General features: G+C 40.2%; 1 protein-coding gene across 1 annotated transcript; it reads right to left on the bottom strand.

Moving 5' to 3' along the window:
* Positions 1 to 1,917: 1,917 nt before the first annotated feature.
* Positions 1,918 to 14,969, bottom strand: cmtm4 (CKLF-like MARVEL transmembrane domain containing 4). The gene is made up of 4 exons (XM_030766850.1): positions 14,784 to 14,969; positions 9,213 to 9,389; positions 3,968 to 4,066; positions 1,918 to 2,082 (listed from the first exon to the last, which is right to left on the bottom strand). The coding sequence occupies exons 1-4, from the start codon at positions 14,967 to 14,969 to the stop codon at positions 1,918 to 1,920; spliced, it is 627 nt and encodes a 208-aa protein (XP_030622710.1).
* Positions 14,970 to 16,881: the final 1,912 nt, after the last annotated feature.

The following is a 16,881-nucleotide window of genomic DNA, read 5'->3' as shown; positions in this document are numbered from 1 at the left end:
GTTGGCCTGTTAAAACATTTACTAGTATGTTTAAATACATTCCTTCATCAAGGTAACAACATACTCTATTGATTGTCCTTCATCCACACTCAAACCCACAGTGTTCTTCAAGGGTCTTCCCATCACCTTCAAAGGAAATATTGCTGATCCCATTGGCTAAGATATCCATATAAACTGATTATTAAGACACAGAGGTATGATCAGAAAATAAGGAAACATCCTTCTTTTTGAAAGTCTTTAAGATATCCAAACAATGAATCCACCCTTCATTCAGTAGAGCATACAGTTCTTGCACACAAACACACAGTGTAGTCATTTTGCTGATGTGGACCATTTGGAGTAGTGTGACATGGTCTCTCCAGACACCATGTCTGTTTGAGCTGAAATGCAAGGCACTCTGGGAATTATTTACAAATGTCTTAATGCGCCAACATGCACCACATACACTCAGACAATAACACTCAGGCCGTTTGTAAGGGTCGAGGACTAAATCTCACACCAACGGGCGTCCTGAAAAACTTTCAAAACATACACACAGATATATCAGTCTGTACACCTCATCAAAAAGTCATCCAACATATACAAATAACTGTAAAGTCTATAACACGCCAAAAGGGAAGGGCAATCTTCAGAAAAACAACCAAAACAAAACAAAGAAAAGGCACACACAAAATATAAGAGATGGTAGGTACACTATGTCAACACCCAAAGAATGTTTTCACATGGCTGTAACTTCTGCATGTGCACAGACAAATATCTGTGCGCTGCTATACATACATTCACACAGGCCAAATGCATTGTGAAGGAAAAAAACAAACAAAAAAAAAACATTATTTCAGATGATATACAAAAAAGCAGAGAGTTGAGATAACCCACTCAGCATAATGACGCTGCTAATCTGCTGACAAAACAAACATGCTCTCCTCTGGAGAGGAGAAATCCGGGAATACAACCATGATGGGAAAGTTCATTGGTTTCTTTTCTTCATGGAGACAGACAAAGCTATACTATGGTCCAGCAAAGTCATTATTTTCATTTTAACTGATACAGTGCTCTTTATGTCAAATACTCTTGTGTGAGATCACGTTCAGAAACAAAATCTATTGTACGTTTGAGTAGTTATAGACTTATGTATAGATCACTCTATCTATATGCAACATCAACCAAACATCTGATATCATGTAAGTACCAAAACAATCATAATTTCTCTCAGACACATAAAAATCATTATTTCTAGTTTGATTAAAAAAATAGCATGAGGCAAATGTTACTTCTTCAATAAACTATAGCCTCTTGATCTTTACTCTTCTTTAAACCATGTGTGTTTGATCTGATGGCATGAGGCTAGTCCTCTTCACAGAACTCAAACATTCTGCTCTTAAAGAGAAATTCAAACCCAAATTAAAAAAAAACAAAAACGCAAATTTACCAGTTTAATTATAACTGCTTTTCATATGGTGTGTTTTTTTATATAGCATTGGGAGTAAGTTTCCTCCATGACTACACACAGACCACACAGTCAGGCTGTACAAAGTACTTAATTAAACAAACCTTGCAACCCCACAGTTTAAAAAAAAAAGATCATCAAAACTATACTGGATGGAGACATCCCATTCATGTACACTTCATATGCATTAAGATCATCCTTCAAGGAAATGAGAGTTACTACCATGTCTACAGACAAAGGTCAGCAGTCAGAGGTCAATGGATGACTACGACTAGGATACAACTCAGGGTTTATCCAAAAAATGGTCAATGTGTAATCATCAGTACCAGAGCAGGTGCACTGGACTCACTCTGCTACTACAGAGGCTGAGAAACAGAGACAGGACTACCACAGACGAAAAAAAGGGAATACGTGTAAGAGGAGAAAGGTTTGTGCAGCTGTGAGAGTCTCTTTCGGTCGACCTGGGCCGGTCACTGCAGCTCAGGACGAGCCTCGACTTCGCCGCGCGAGGCGGTGCGGGCACGGATGTACTCGTTGGTCTGAAGAGGTCCTGAGTGAGCATCTCCCATACGCCAGCGACGCAATGCCAGGAACGCATTCACACCATACACGCACATTACCAAGAAGCCAAAGATCTGAAAAAAAAAGAGAGGCGTTGGAGAAAGCTTCATACGAGAAACATTACAAGTCAATGTTGTACACAAGATATTTGTAAAGAATTGGGCAAGGAGCTATATATTTTGGGGGAGATATGAAGCGTACTTGAAAAAGAAGCCATGAATGAACATGGGTGAAAAGCATCTACCAGTATATTTCAAAAAGGTTCTAGTACACACATAAGTGGAGTTTGCATTTAAAGTCTGCATTTCAGCTGATACTTTAAATGGAAGGTCTGCTCACATTTACATTCACACAAAAAGAAAAACACATTGTATAAATGTATAGGAAGTATAAAGTATATTAAATATACATAGTGTAAACAACCAATGGTGTGTAGAGGAAAACAATCCAACAAAAAATTGAAACTGAAACATTGAATCACAATCTGGAAAAAGAGTGAATTTCACGATCCACTTTAAGGTTTCTTGATAGAATAAAGAGGACTATCTCTTCATCATCTCTCTCCACCCTGCCTTCCAGGAATATGGAAAAAGAAAAGAGAATTAAACAAATAGTCCCCTCTTCCCATGGAAAGCCTAGGAGCTGGGGGATTTTACAGTGCCCTGCGGGCCTCAGAAAAAGTCCAGGATGTTTAATTGGAGTTTCCTGCTGAGAACATCTGTATCATAAAGGCCTGAGCTTCCAACCCCCAGGTCTGTAGTCATACACACCCCTCTGTACTGTGCTGAGCCAGCCACACACATGCACATTACACACACACACGCACATTACACACACACACGGGATGCCAGCAGATTACTGAAGCACCAGGAAACTAGCTTAACAAGGAAGTATGTCGGTGTGTATGGGGCGGGGTGGGGGTGGGGGGGGGTGCATTTGTGCAAATGTGCATAAGTCTGCACTTTGTATGTAGGTATGTGTGTGGAGGAGAGATGTCTGGGAAACACAGGGAGAACAAACTAACAAGGAAGTTATGTGATTATGTTTGGGTGAAATAAGGGCTTTTGTGCATGTGTGTGTGTTAAATATGTAGATTTATGTGTCAAAAGGTTTTATGAAAGGGTCACCAAAGAATTCTCTCCCTTAGTACAGAATGAAGATTAGATGATACCATCACAGCTCAATTCTGGTATGGCAGGAACTAGGGCCAGAATCTGGCTTTTAGAGAGAAGGTGGGAGTGGCAAATGACTCGCTTCTCACAGCTGCTGAGTGCCTTCACGAGGCCTGCTTTTAACAAGAGCCTGTTCACACATCAGCAGTCTTATCCTTAAAAGACTCAGCTCTGTACTACACTTGACTCCAGTCATTATTCCCCGTCAGTAGAGCTGCGGAAGCTGTGTCTGAGTGTGTGTGTGTGTTCACTACTCTATTGCTCAATTCACTACTTAGGCCTTTCAAGGTTCCCCCGCCACGCCTTGACAACAGTTGCAATGTTTAGCTCCATCCACTAGGAGGCAGCAAGACTACGCAAGAACCGCTGTATTGTGGAGACAGCACAATGGCCACATCACAAATCCATTCTCATTTTTTTGCATAACGATAGTAAAAAAAATGGTGTACTATGATTTCTACACCAATAAGTAATTTATGTTTAATAGAGTTCCGGTGTTGATGACCACAGAGAGGCACTAAAGGAGAGCACACTGACATAGCATGTCTTCATAAAGAAATAATGTATGTAAAAGGGTCTGGGTGGGAATGGATGAGGAGAGGTATGAATGACAAGAGAGAGCGCTGATAACGGAGTGCCCAAAGTTGAAGTTTAGACCTGTAATAGACCTGACAGAGTGAAAGGGAAAAACACTTAAAGAGAGAGAGAGAGAGAGAGAGAGACAGACAGAGAGAGAGAGAGAGAGAGAGACAGACAGAGAGAGAGGTGCAAAGACTTGAAACTATACCAATGCTGCTATCTCTGATCCAGTTTTGTGATTGATTGCAGCCAGGACCACAGACGCCACAAAGAAGAACAATGTGCTAACGGCAGTGTTGATCAGGTCCTGCGTAGAGGGAGGGAGGGAGAGAGAGAGAGAGAGAGAGAGAGAGAGAGAGAGAGAGAGAGATTATTAACTATACATGTGTTAAACTCTTGTTCATGCTGTTCACCAGAAACAGTATGTATAATATGCATAATTGCAAATATGCATAATTTCATGATGACAAATAAGGTAACAGTTTTAATCACAGCTTTTGGGACAGAAACTAGAGCAGAAACTACCCCTCCACCCTTTATACACTGTTTAAGCATCTCTAAAAATACTGCATCTTATGCTGTTAGCTTCCGTTTCCAAACAGAACAAAAGGGTAAGACTGTAATTCAGATTTTTCCTCTGAACTGAAGTGAATATAGTGATTAATATGTATGTTTTATCCATTCTAATTCAAATGATCTGGTTTTATCCCTAAGAGGTCTCTTTTGAGGAGAACAACATGTGCAAAGCATTGTATAGTTGGAAGTTTACATAAAAAAAGGCATGAACCATTAGAGCTAGACTCAAGCCCCTTACACACAGGCACTCTTAGGAGAATGACAGAAGGAAAGAGACGCAGAGATGAGGCCAGATCTATACATCACATGCTCCTCAGTTCAGGCATTGAAAAGATCAGCTCTCTGTTTTAAAGTGTATGGACCTGCAAGCAGAGGAACAGTTCAAACCAGTGCTCCCTCTGCTGCATGTCATGTTCTATAATCTCTCCAAAAAGGTGGAGGTGTCTGTTGCCAGCAGCATGCTCTTAGTGTCCACTATTAGGTCCAAGAGGAAATACAAAAAACAGGCCACATTTCCCATAGTAATGTGCACAGAGAGAGAGGGGGAGGGAGAAAGTAATGACAACAAAAGTAATGAAAAACCACTGTCATCTGAAAACCATAGTCTAAATGAATTTTCAGAGGCCCATGTGAACATGCAGGATATAAACACGAACAGTGTAACACAGATGTACTTGTATTACATGGTTACTTGGACTAGTGCACAAACAGCAACACACACACACACACACACACACACACACACACACACACACACACACACACTACTGGGCAAGCACTGGGGTCTCAGGGTCACTACAACAAGAGTGCTTGTTACATATGGATCTTAAAGTATATGAAAGTGATAATGCACAGAGAGTACAAAAGGGTGAGGGTAACAGCTGACCCACTGTGATGTATTTGTGTACGTGTAAGTTTCATGTGAAAACCAACTACTAAGTTGAGACTCGCCATGCTTATATGCTAATTCCCTGGAGGCTAAAAGTGAGAAAGGAAGAGAGAATGGGTACAAGTGCATGGTTTATTTGCATGGTGCTAATAAGCACTTCAGCATGACTTGGGCAGGGTCACCATGTGACTGCATGCATGATGTGAGTCATCACTTACACTGTCTCACATGACACTCCTCCCTTTCTCTTATTCTCTTCTCCTCCCTCTCTCTCTCTCTCTCTCTCTCTCTCAGCTCCTTTGAGCTCTAAGACACAAGCCAAACCACGCCTGGTTCACAGTACACGGGAGTGGAAAAAGCTAACCCAGGGATTTGATTGTCAGCACCACATAGACAGTGTTGAAACATAAGCCAAACCAGGCTTCACTCTCATATGCTCATGCCCATACACATTTGTATATTTCAAAGAGATGGGCTCAAGGCAAGTCAAACCAAATTCACAGCCAAACTTTCTCACAAATATTCTCATTTAAGCAAACTTATATACACATTCACACCATTTAAATTTGATTCACATATACTCACATGTTCATAAATCACTTATAAAATAAAAAGGGGAAAATGCATTATCACCTCTATTCAGACAAAAATAACAGAATAACAAAAAGAACAACAGAATATTGTAGCATTAATTTAAGTATGTTTAAGATGTTGAGTGAGACAGGGATTCAGCAATACGTAAAGCTATACAGCACTGTCTGTCTCGTTCTCTTCTCAGTCTCTCACCTTGCCTCTGTCCCCACCTCTCACATAACTTCACTTAAAGCTCCTAAACTGATCATTTAAATGGTCAAAAATGCTGTTCAATTAACATGGAACAGAGAAGAGACATTTCATTGTTGTCACTAAAAAGAACCCCCGAATGGGTGAGGATTGAATTCATTCAATATGTACATAAGCTGGAATCATGACCATTAACAGAACATGTACGCGTATGTTGGTGTTCGTTGGTGTTTGTTTGAGTCAAAGAGGGAGAGTGAGAGACAGAGATTTTAGAGAAGTCTTTGAACAGCTCAGTTTTCAGCTTTCAGATGACTTCCACCAGATGTTTATGGCTGTGCATATATTTACTGCTCTTAACAAAAGGAAGCTCGCTGATCCAGAGACTGTTAGGAGAATGAATAGGTAAAGAATTCAGAATATTAAAAAAGAAATGATTTCATTATTTTTGCGTGCTATTCCTGGATACAGGATCACAGAAGCAGCATGCAGTAAGGGAGGGAGTGCTTAAATGTTGACTGGATTCATTAAAACAGCCAACTCTAATTAGTGGTTGAATTAAATGAACAGCAGTGGGAGGCCTTGAGTCTCTCCAGGGAGCTCAATGGGAGGCTCATTGCAAGATTGCCAAGAACATGGACAACTGCCGAGCTCCACTCACAAATACCCACACCCATACCCAGCCCATACTTCAGCATACATACATAAAAGGCATTGACATAAGGATGCTGTATAACACACAGATAATCTATCAAACTGATGATAAATAAAAATGATAAATGATAAATAAAAGAACTTCACACAAGATTTGAGCCAATCTGTCTGGGCTTTGATTCATTCATCTCTACTGTCTGGTGTAGGGTTCCTCAAAGCTGCTCACAGACAGTTCTGAATAATGTGGCTTCTGATTGGCTTAAGCATACACACACTCATTCCCCAGGTAAATCTCAGCCTATAATTGACAAAAGGCATCATGTTTTCAGATCTCCTGAATCATATCTGAAGAGCAAGGATGTGACATAGACCATAGTGAACCTCATTACTTCTCATGAATCCAAGAAGCCACCTGACTAATGCATTCAATGCAAAACCAATTACAATCTCATTTCCACAGAGAAAGTGCAACTGCAGGCAAAAGCACTTAGTTTTATTAAAAGATCTATTAATAGATTTACTCTACATATGACTTACTCTGAGTAAGTGTATGTGAGACAGAGAGAGAGAGAGAGAGAACGAGAGAGAGAGAGAGAGACAGAGACAGAGAGAGAGCACTGAGGGCCCCTCAGTTCGTCCTCCCCTGAGTCATGAGGTTAGGGGGCTTGTAATAGGCAGGTCTTTGTTTTCTGCAGAGACATACTGGAGGGAGCTTGGCACTGCCTACACTGTGTTCTCGTTACGGGCCTATCATCAACAACACTGTAAACAAGGCCCCTCAATGCCCCTGGCATCACATCAAAGACATCTACACTAGTTGAAAGAAAAAGAGAGAGAGAGAGAGAGAGAGAGACAGAGAGACAGAGACAGAGAGAAGGAGAGAAAAAGAGAGAGAGAAAATAGTGCTACCCTGCAATTTTCCACCCCGTGAAACCGCCACCCATCTCCCTCATTTCTAACACAAAAAAACTGTCTAGTTCCCAAAATATCACCAGTTCTAGAATATTCTTTGTCATTATTAGCTATGAACTTTACAAACAGACTAGATAAAAGAAAGAACTGTTCTGAGCAAAGGAATGTTTAGAAGAATAATCATGCTGCCATGATTCAGATCCCAGTTAGGGAGAACTTCATCACATGGCACATAATTGGGGGAACGAACCCTCCTATGGGACACTGGCCTCAATTACACGACAAGTTCCACAAGATAGTAATTTCAGTGTCAAAAAAAAGTCTGATTTTCTCAAAGTGCTGCGTCATACAAAAAGCCCATGGGTTTTAGTGGTGGTGGAGCTTGGAAAGAAAGAGGAGAAAATCATGCTCTTACTGGGTTTCTCCTCCCTCCTCTCTCTTGAAGCCCACCACTCACTCCATTCCAGAACAAATGAGAAGCCTGAAGCCAGTGGGGTCTGGCAGACGACAGCATTTATCCCCAAACCTCAGCCCCACCGCAGCCTGGAGACCTGATTTCTTCTAATGAGCTACGGCAACGACTAATTCCAATTTCAATACCTCTAACACACTACATTTGCACACAAAAAGACACATGCACAGACACAGACGCACACTGACACAGACACTATCGCGCATACCCCAACCAGGTTGTGCCAGTGACAGACACATTAAACCTCATTTTACAGTAGGATCAATAATAGTCTAATTTCTCTTACAAACACAAAGTACTGAGTGAAATGTTTAAAGATAACTTGATTCCAACTCCAATTCATTCTCCTTGTCTCCAGCAAATGCTTAATGTACACACTGAATGCTTGCATGAGGTTAAGTATGTAGACTTGTGTTTGCCATAATGCAATCTGATAGCTATGGTTGGATGTGAACTACTATTACTCTCATCATCTATATTGGTTGGTATGCACTGAGCACTCTGGAAATAAAACTTAGACAAGATTTTCCATCAAAAACATTGAAACGGATACTGCACTGAGGTCCAGTTATGCCGAGTTCTGTGTGTGCGCGCGCATGTGTGTGTGTAGGCAAATAGTCAAAGGGAACCAAGCCCTATTAGTTTTTTAGTAAATCACTGGGTCCCTCTCCCATGGGATCATTCATTCATGAATGTTATGTGTTACTTTAGCAACTAGCTTAGACCAGTCAACAAACTCATGTGGGAAGCTCTGTACTATTGACCCACTGTTGTCAGTGGGGTTAAATGCTGGGTGAAAAAAGAGGAGATAGGAGATGGCAGTCTATTTCAAGAAGGAGTACTGTTTTATTTACAGAGAATGGCAGACATATTACACTTCAATTTTGCAGTTCAAACTTGGCAAACAATATGTTAGCTAAGACAGTCTGTATTCTTAGCCAACTTCCTGTCTGTAACAGCACTAAATTACTGTTATCAATCATCCTGTAAAAAAAAGGTTTTTTCTGCATATAACATTCATTGTTCTCAGCATCGGCTACCTGGCTTAGATATCAGGAACATTGTTCAGTTCTGCACATGTGACGGTCCATTGTCATATGCCTGTGTTGTCTGCTATGTAACTGAAGAAGTAAGCAGAGCGTGAATGATGAAGGGGAGAGTAATACCTACCGTCAGGCTCCAGTTGACGTGCGGCACTTTGGTGTGCAAGTTCAAGCTAAAGATGAGAAGCAGGACACCAGTGACGATGAGGGCACTGCAGCTGACAAACTCAAAGAGGTAGATGGCACCACACGGCGAGCAGTTTGTGATGGTTTCAATACAGATGAAGGCAATAAGAGCAAGAGCCTACAACAGAAGAGGTAGAGGAGTTTTAGAGAACCACCTTATCTCTCTAGAGGCTTATAACAGAGTCATACTGCCCTTTACCCAATTCAATTTCTGCTCTATATGTTGAAGATAACCCTTTTCCAAAACAAGTACACACTTCTTTGTATGATACAAATGTGCTGGGCACAGCTGTTTGGTTTCTTGTCCCTTCATTTATCCTTATTTCCCATGGTGTACATTTCACTGAATGACCAGTCAGAGGTATTTTGAAACCATTTAGCCATGAAACACCCTGTTTCACAACACTGTCTAGAAATTCTGCTAAAACAAAACATGTCAAATTTACTGAAAATACAGCTTTGCTTTTCCTTGTGGTTTGAAATGTAAAAAAAAAAAAAAAGGACTCAGGCTACAGTTGTGTCATTTTGAAATGCTTTTTCCACATGGACTCAAAAAAGTGGACCAATGCATTTGGAGTCACTAAGGGTTCACCAGTGCTTTCCTGCTACATTCATCAGCAGACCACAGCACGGGAAGAATTTTGAGGTTAACATGCTATTTAGGTGTTACACCGCCTCAGCTCTCTAGAGCAAAACCTCAGTCGGATTACAGGTTGGTGCACTCCAGAATCCAAAATGGGAAGACAGAACCACTGCCACGAAACATTCTAGACCCAGTATCATCCTGAGGTTTATATATAAACACGTCCTGGACCCTCTATATTTTTTTTCTTTTCCCCTTGCTTTTCCTGAAAGCCTTGGTATCCACCTAGGCCCTCCATGCTAATGTCACATGTCAGTTTGACATATACCTTAAACCTGGCTCAGCGCACCAGTGTCTACTCTGAAAGCAGCTGGGAGTCTTTCTGTGGTGACATCATCACCTACACATGCAAACTGTCTTTTCCTCTCAGACGTTATCTTCAACAGCAGTTTTTCAGCACAATCAATCAACTAAAAAAGGTCAAACAAATGTGTGATTAGAGCAAAAACATGGTATTTGTACGGATGAATCCATAAATTTAATCTCTTGACATAATCTGAAAAAAAAAAACTGTCTTGTTGTGCTATAGCCTAGATCCACCAAAAGCTCCTCCTCAAATGGAAATAAACCATCCACTTCACATCCAATAGTGCTTTCACTAAGGAGAATGGATTTCACCTGACTGCTAGCAAAAATCTGACCAAAAACACCATTGTAAGGGAGAGTAATTCTTTCTTTCCCTACCAAATCATTGATTAACTACAACCTTCCACAGCTCTTTTTGCATTGGTAGCTAGTAATATCACAACAGAACTAAAGTGTAAAAGTATTACTGCCAAAAAATAATAGCTTATTCCATAACATTCTCATGCAAAAATCATTCCAGCATGTGTTGTCCTCACTGACAAACACTTCAAATACTGGAGTCACTGGGACACAAACTGCCACAGAGAAATCTCATTGTGCAAAGCTGTTCACTGCTGAAAGACCAGTGTATCCAGCTGGAGAGAAACTGGACAAACTGGGATTACTGGTTTTTGTGTGCTGATTACTGGATTCCCTGTCCTATACCCCACTCCCTCTCCTTTTCTTTGTTTTGGTCCATTCATTTTAATGAGCAGTGGGACTGGATGGGATTCTTGACTTCTGTTTCTGACAGACTAAACTGTCAAAAAGAGAGAGTAGTTACCACAGCACAATGCCTCTGACAGGCATCAACACGAACCAAACAATGCTGACTTGTAACACAACTATCTTAATAAGAGCAGAATAAAGGACATGTCTGTGTCTTTCCAACATGCCTCGTAATACATGCTTATAACAATGAATATTGATAACTATGAATATGAAGTTAGATATCTCCATGTAACATATCGTGTGCACACATATAGACTAGCACCTAGTCAAAACCCTTCGGGCCAAAAGCAGCTGGTGCAGGGGTGCAGTGGAGATGACGTACAAGAACATGAGTATATTGCTGTGGCCAAATCCAATTAACAGGAGGTGTCAGACATATACCCATAAGTCCATATGTAATGATTACGTATCAGGCCCTTTCCTCAGTTCCTCATCGTCCACCATTCTTCCCCAGGGATTTGGTTCCCTTCAAGACAACTGCACTAATGGTTAGTTGGTCTTGGCTGTTCATGTACACGCCATCTGTGGAGTCCAGTAAGTGAATGGAGGGGGGGCTTCAGCTGACAGCTTGTGCTGTGCACTCCAAGTGCTCTTTCTCAAATAGAAACAAACCACCCTGTTCACATCCAACAGGACTTTCCCTATGGAGAATGTGCTGCACTGGACAAATAGCAAAAATCTGACGCTGTTACTCTGGGACAGCTTGACCTTGGTAATGTTGGCAAGAGGGCATTCTCCAGCTTACCATGGAGTTGCCACAGAAGAACTGGCGCAGACCAGAGCATCAAGTCCCTCAAAAATGAGAAACATGAAGAGACTCGTGTCTGGCAAGTCCATTTAATTTCACATACGCTGTAGAGAAACAACATTGAATGATATTTAACGTTCTCTTATTACAACATTCCCTCTTCACTCCAAGGCCAACTGACATCTTTGTACTACTCTGTACTAAAGCTCTAACCGTCCTGCCTTACAGGACTATACGAACTTCATGACAGCCAAGGTCAAACTTCACGGTCAACTGACTGGTTACACAGTGACAATCACTGGAGCAAAAGTCACATGACAGGTGGGTAGCGTATATGTTTCACTGAGGACCTCAGTAAAAGCAGCTAAGGTTAAGCAAAAAAGAAGTGATATATTAAAGTTAATTCTCCTAAACTGTAGGAAACTCTCATCTATTGAGCATCTATAGATAAAAAAAATAAACCAGTAACCAAAATGCGCATGGTCTCACATAGGCCAGTCATATGCATCTGCTCAGCTCTTGTAAATTGAATTGTGTCTCGTTCATTTCTAATGAATGAGTTTCCGTTTAAATTACAAATCCAGACTACTGCCAATCCTCAGAGGGTAGGATCAGATGATTTATTAACATGACAGAGCAGAGTGAAGGAAAATTAAACACATTAGCAGATGAGCAACTACATGCTTCACTCCACAAAAATTAAAGAGTAAAACAGACATTGCATGATCCTTGAGGCACCCAGGTAAATCTTTAGTCAGTGCTTAAAGAAAACTGGAAGCTAAACGCTCTTGGCTGATCAACACTGGATGACACGCAGCCATAAACGTCCTCAAACAGCTACTGAACAACCAAGAAAACATTCACAAAGACGTAAATTTCATGGACAACATATAATTTAGCCAATTCATGATTTCTATCATGAGACCTGCATGAGTCTGCAATGTTATATTCAGGTGCTATGAATGTCATGTTGTGTTTGTGAATGAGTGAATGATTTTGAGATCCCATTTGTATAATTTTGGGAACCACAGCTCTCCAAACCCTGAGGAGATCACTACAAGGGAACTTTTTATGATATTTCCTGTATATTTTCAAAAAGCGACCCACCCCCACCCCTGCACAATTTCATGTCGCATTTGGGCAGACCTTAATAATCACCACCTTGCAATGCACTGCGTTTCATCCAAATACATCAGTACTGCCCTGACTGCCTCCAGAGCACGACAGTCACTACGAACTCAAATCTCACACTGCATTGGGCCATCCGACCTTCACTTCACCCCCTTCTAAAGCAAACATTTAAGGTGTGTGTGAGATAAGGGATTTGGTGGCAACAGAGAGGCCCTTTTTGTAACACTCAACTCACTTATGCCAGGTACCGGCTGGAGCCTTGAACTGAATTATTTCCATAAAACACTTACAGCCAATACAGTTGTCGACCTTACATCTACAAGATACGTGGCAATGTGGTATTATCTTAAAAAGGAAGGCAAATATTGGAGATTGCATGTCCATGTAGGGGATGACTAACTAGTACAATAAAAATTCTAGGTTTCTGGTGCTCCAAAATGCACATCTAGACAGAAAATACCATACACATATTTCTGCATATGACTCACGTGTAGACAAAAATTTATGCTGAAGTCTAATCTCTTGGTTAGCAGGGGCTAAGCAGGGACAGGACAGGACACATTGCACTTTTAACAAGCCTTTTTATAATTAGTGTGTCATTTCTGTCTGGGTGGATTTGCACTCTAGACCATCAGAATCCAAGATTTTTTTTTTTTCAGCAAGCTAGTCATCTGCTACACGGACATGCAATCTCCAATACTTGGCACTTACAATGTTTCCTTTGGCAATAAACAAATGCTCTTGTTTTACTAAATGACTTCCTTAGTTTAACTGTTTTCCCTGCTGAGAGCACAGTCTTTTGCTGGTGAGTGCAATCTGAGCAGTGTATCATCATAAGAAGCAGACAGGCTGGGATGTTTCCTGTGTAACTAAGCTATCAGAACTTGGGAGCCATGATTTTTCAATAACGCTTTTTCCTTTTTCTTCAACATCTGGTAGGGAAGAGCCAGGCCCAGTATTCACTAAAATAATTCCCTACTTTCTGATCTTGAATTGAAAAAGCCTTTTCTTCCATCAATTCATTACACTAGGAGAACATGAACATAAACATTTCAATGAAAACTGAATCTTGTGATACAGCATAGCATGAAGCATATCATCCATCTTATCGAACCACTAAATATTTGGAGTAACATTACTAAAATAAAACTTAAATGTCTCACCAGAAATGAGTGATGCATGCACAGTGTGAAGAACAAAAATAAAACAAAAATGCTAGTGTAGAGTAAGATGGTAACATCAGTTTGAGACAAACTGTGACAGTCAGTTAAAGAGAGAAATATATACGCACACATTCCAGATATTTCTGTACCTCTTGACTCATGACTAAACAGTTGATGTGCTTTTTTATGGTACAGTTCTCTCCCACTATTACAACTGAGGAGCCTGGGGAGAAAGCAGGGTGAGTTCGGGTGCTGGCCAAAATACCAGGAAGGGAAGTTCTGCTTTTATGAGAATTTCGAACCTACACAGTGAGCAGTGAACACAGATACAACACTTGTGTAAAACACCAGCTGTACGCAAAACAATGAACATGTTAACAACTTAGGAATAAAATACCACACTGATGTAGAACTACACAGACCCAATTAGTATTATACATTTCTACTACATTAGATGCAACTTTAGGGGACATTTCGCCCACCGGAGTTCACAAAATAGTGAGATAAAGGATTTACAAAGGCCTACAGTGGTATCAGTGTGATTACCCCCGTTCAGTCAAAACATATCAGTCACATTATGAAGTGCCTCACCTGTCAACAGGGGAACTCACAAACTCAAATTTAAGACAAACCGTGACATCTTGCTGCTCGTTATCTGGTTTCTGATTAACGAACTTCAAACATACTTGTAAAATGCGGTAATGGGAAGAATAATGTGTTGCCCAGACAATTCACTCGGTCCCAACTTACCACTTCGACTGCTTTTAATATCCCGAAGTGGGATTTGAGATACTCCATGTCACACCTGATGCCCCCAAGAACGTTTCTAGAATGTACAGGCTCGGTGGTCGGCTGATATGGGCTACTCGCCCCTGATATCATTGAAGTATTGGAGGCCTCGCCATCAAATCCTTCCGTCTCCTCGGTATTCCTCATGGTGAATGAAAACTATGTTCGCTCGACTTTTAATAAGTCTAAACCCAAAATAAAGATAAATATTTTTTTTAAAAATTAAACGAAAGTGATAATATTTTAAAAAAAAACAATTCTGTTATGTATATATATATATATATATTTATTTTTTTTATCTACCACTCTGTGAACGCCCCAAACTCAAATGCACCCTCCTGGCTTCGAACCCACAAAACGTTGATAAGTGTACAACAGTGCAGGCTACAAATGTTTACGCCAGACACAAAAGAAGCGCGCTATGTAACACATTGTGGTAAGCGGCAGATGGAGATAACTCGCAGATATGTCAATAAGCCCTAAAGGTACCGTCGGTCTAAAAGATCCTCGTCTGTTCCTACATGGATTGCGAGCAGCTATCCATTTTTGATTGTTGTCGAAAAGCAACTTCCATTCGCTTCCGATGTAATGTGCTATTTCAATGATGAAATGAGTAAAATCCCATGCGGACGGAGCAGGCGATAATTACCATTGTTTTCGTCTATGTACTGTATTCAGCAGCTCATGAGCGAGATGCAAAATGCAATATAGTCTCCGCCCTCAAACTGTACATTCCTATGTGAAAAGGCTTTAAAAAGCCATGTCGAGTGTTATCAAAAACGCACGAAATACGACCAAGCCTGCAAAGTATTTAGACTGTAGCTCTTAGAAACAAGTAATTTCGTTAAAATGCCAGATACTACAGAAAACGAGCGTTTGCACGGTATGCTCATGACTTTTTTTTTCAAAAACGTCTACTGTTAATGGTGTATGGGCTGTAGTGACGTGTTACACAGGTGTGCACACACGTTGGTGCTGAAGTAATTAACCAACCGGCTGTTGACAAATCCATTACAAGGATATTTCATATTTGCTCATAGAAAATCGTCAAAGACGTGAATATCTCAGACAGAAGTTTAAAGTACACCGTAAAAACACATAATATTAATTATCTTCATTTTGAGGTAACTTGTAGACCAGTTAATTTCATACAGAGTGACTTATTTGAGCTATTTAGAAATCTGATGTGAAATGTTGGAACCTTCGTATTATTTATTATTTTTAATTATCCAGCAAAAATAAAAAAATAATAGAAATATTATTACCGTGAGCTAATAATGTCTACACACATGACATTAAAATCGCGATTTGTTATACAAATTGTCACATGGTTTAAGAGCTTAATAGGAGTTCTTGACTATACAGTTTTTAACATTAAGCATTACTAGAGAACATGCCAAAGGAATAACAACTTTATCTCCAAAAGCATCTAGCTAATCAAGTGATCCCCTCAGTTTGTAATTGCCTTTAATTCATCTTGTCAAGATGAAGTGCCGTTTGTCCTCTTACCACATATTATCTCACCCGCTGGTTTCACTGAAACCTCCTCTACAGCCCATGGGTTTAAGAAGTGGTAGGCCCTTTGGCTCGACATCAGACTAAACAGTTACATGTTTTGTGATGATGTTGCAAAGGCGGAGTAAAAAAAACAAATGGACACAGATAAATTATCTGAGCAGCAAACTAAAAATAAATATAAGTACAAATAAAACATATTTGCTAACTGTAACTTGAATCCTTTCAAAATATGACATCTGAGACAGACAAAAATTAGTTAAGAGACATGAGTGTGAGAGAACAGCACTGCCCTCTACTGGACTGGGTCAAGAAAAGTCATCACATTTGTTTACTGATGCCATGTTGTGTGGTTCTAGGGCAGCCATTCATAAGATGATTCAGGGTTGTTAGGTGTTTATAGTTTTATTACAACTGTGAAATCTTTGACTTATCTTTAAACACACTGTAAAATACAAAGAAATTTAATTAGATACACAGAGGTATCAGAATGACAAAGAAAAATTAATTACTCAGTCCCTCAAATTCTGGAATAGAAAATGAC

The sequence above is a fragment of the Chanos chanos genome, chromosome 2, assembly GCF_902362185.1.
Source record: "Chanos chanos chromosome 2, fChaCha1.1, whole genome shotgun sequence".
NCBI lineage: Eukaryota > Metazoa > Chordata > Actinopteri > Gonorynchiformes > Chanidae > Chanos > Chanos chanos.
The sequence above is the reverse complement of the archived record's forward strand: the minus strand, read 5'-3'. Positions and strand labels throughout refer to the sequence as shown.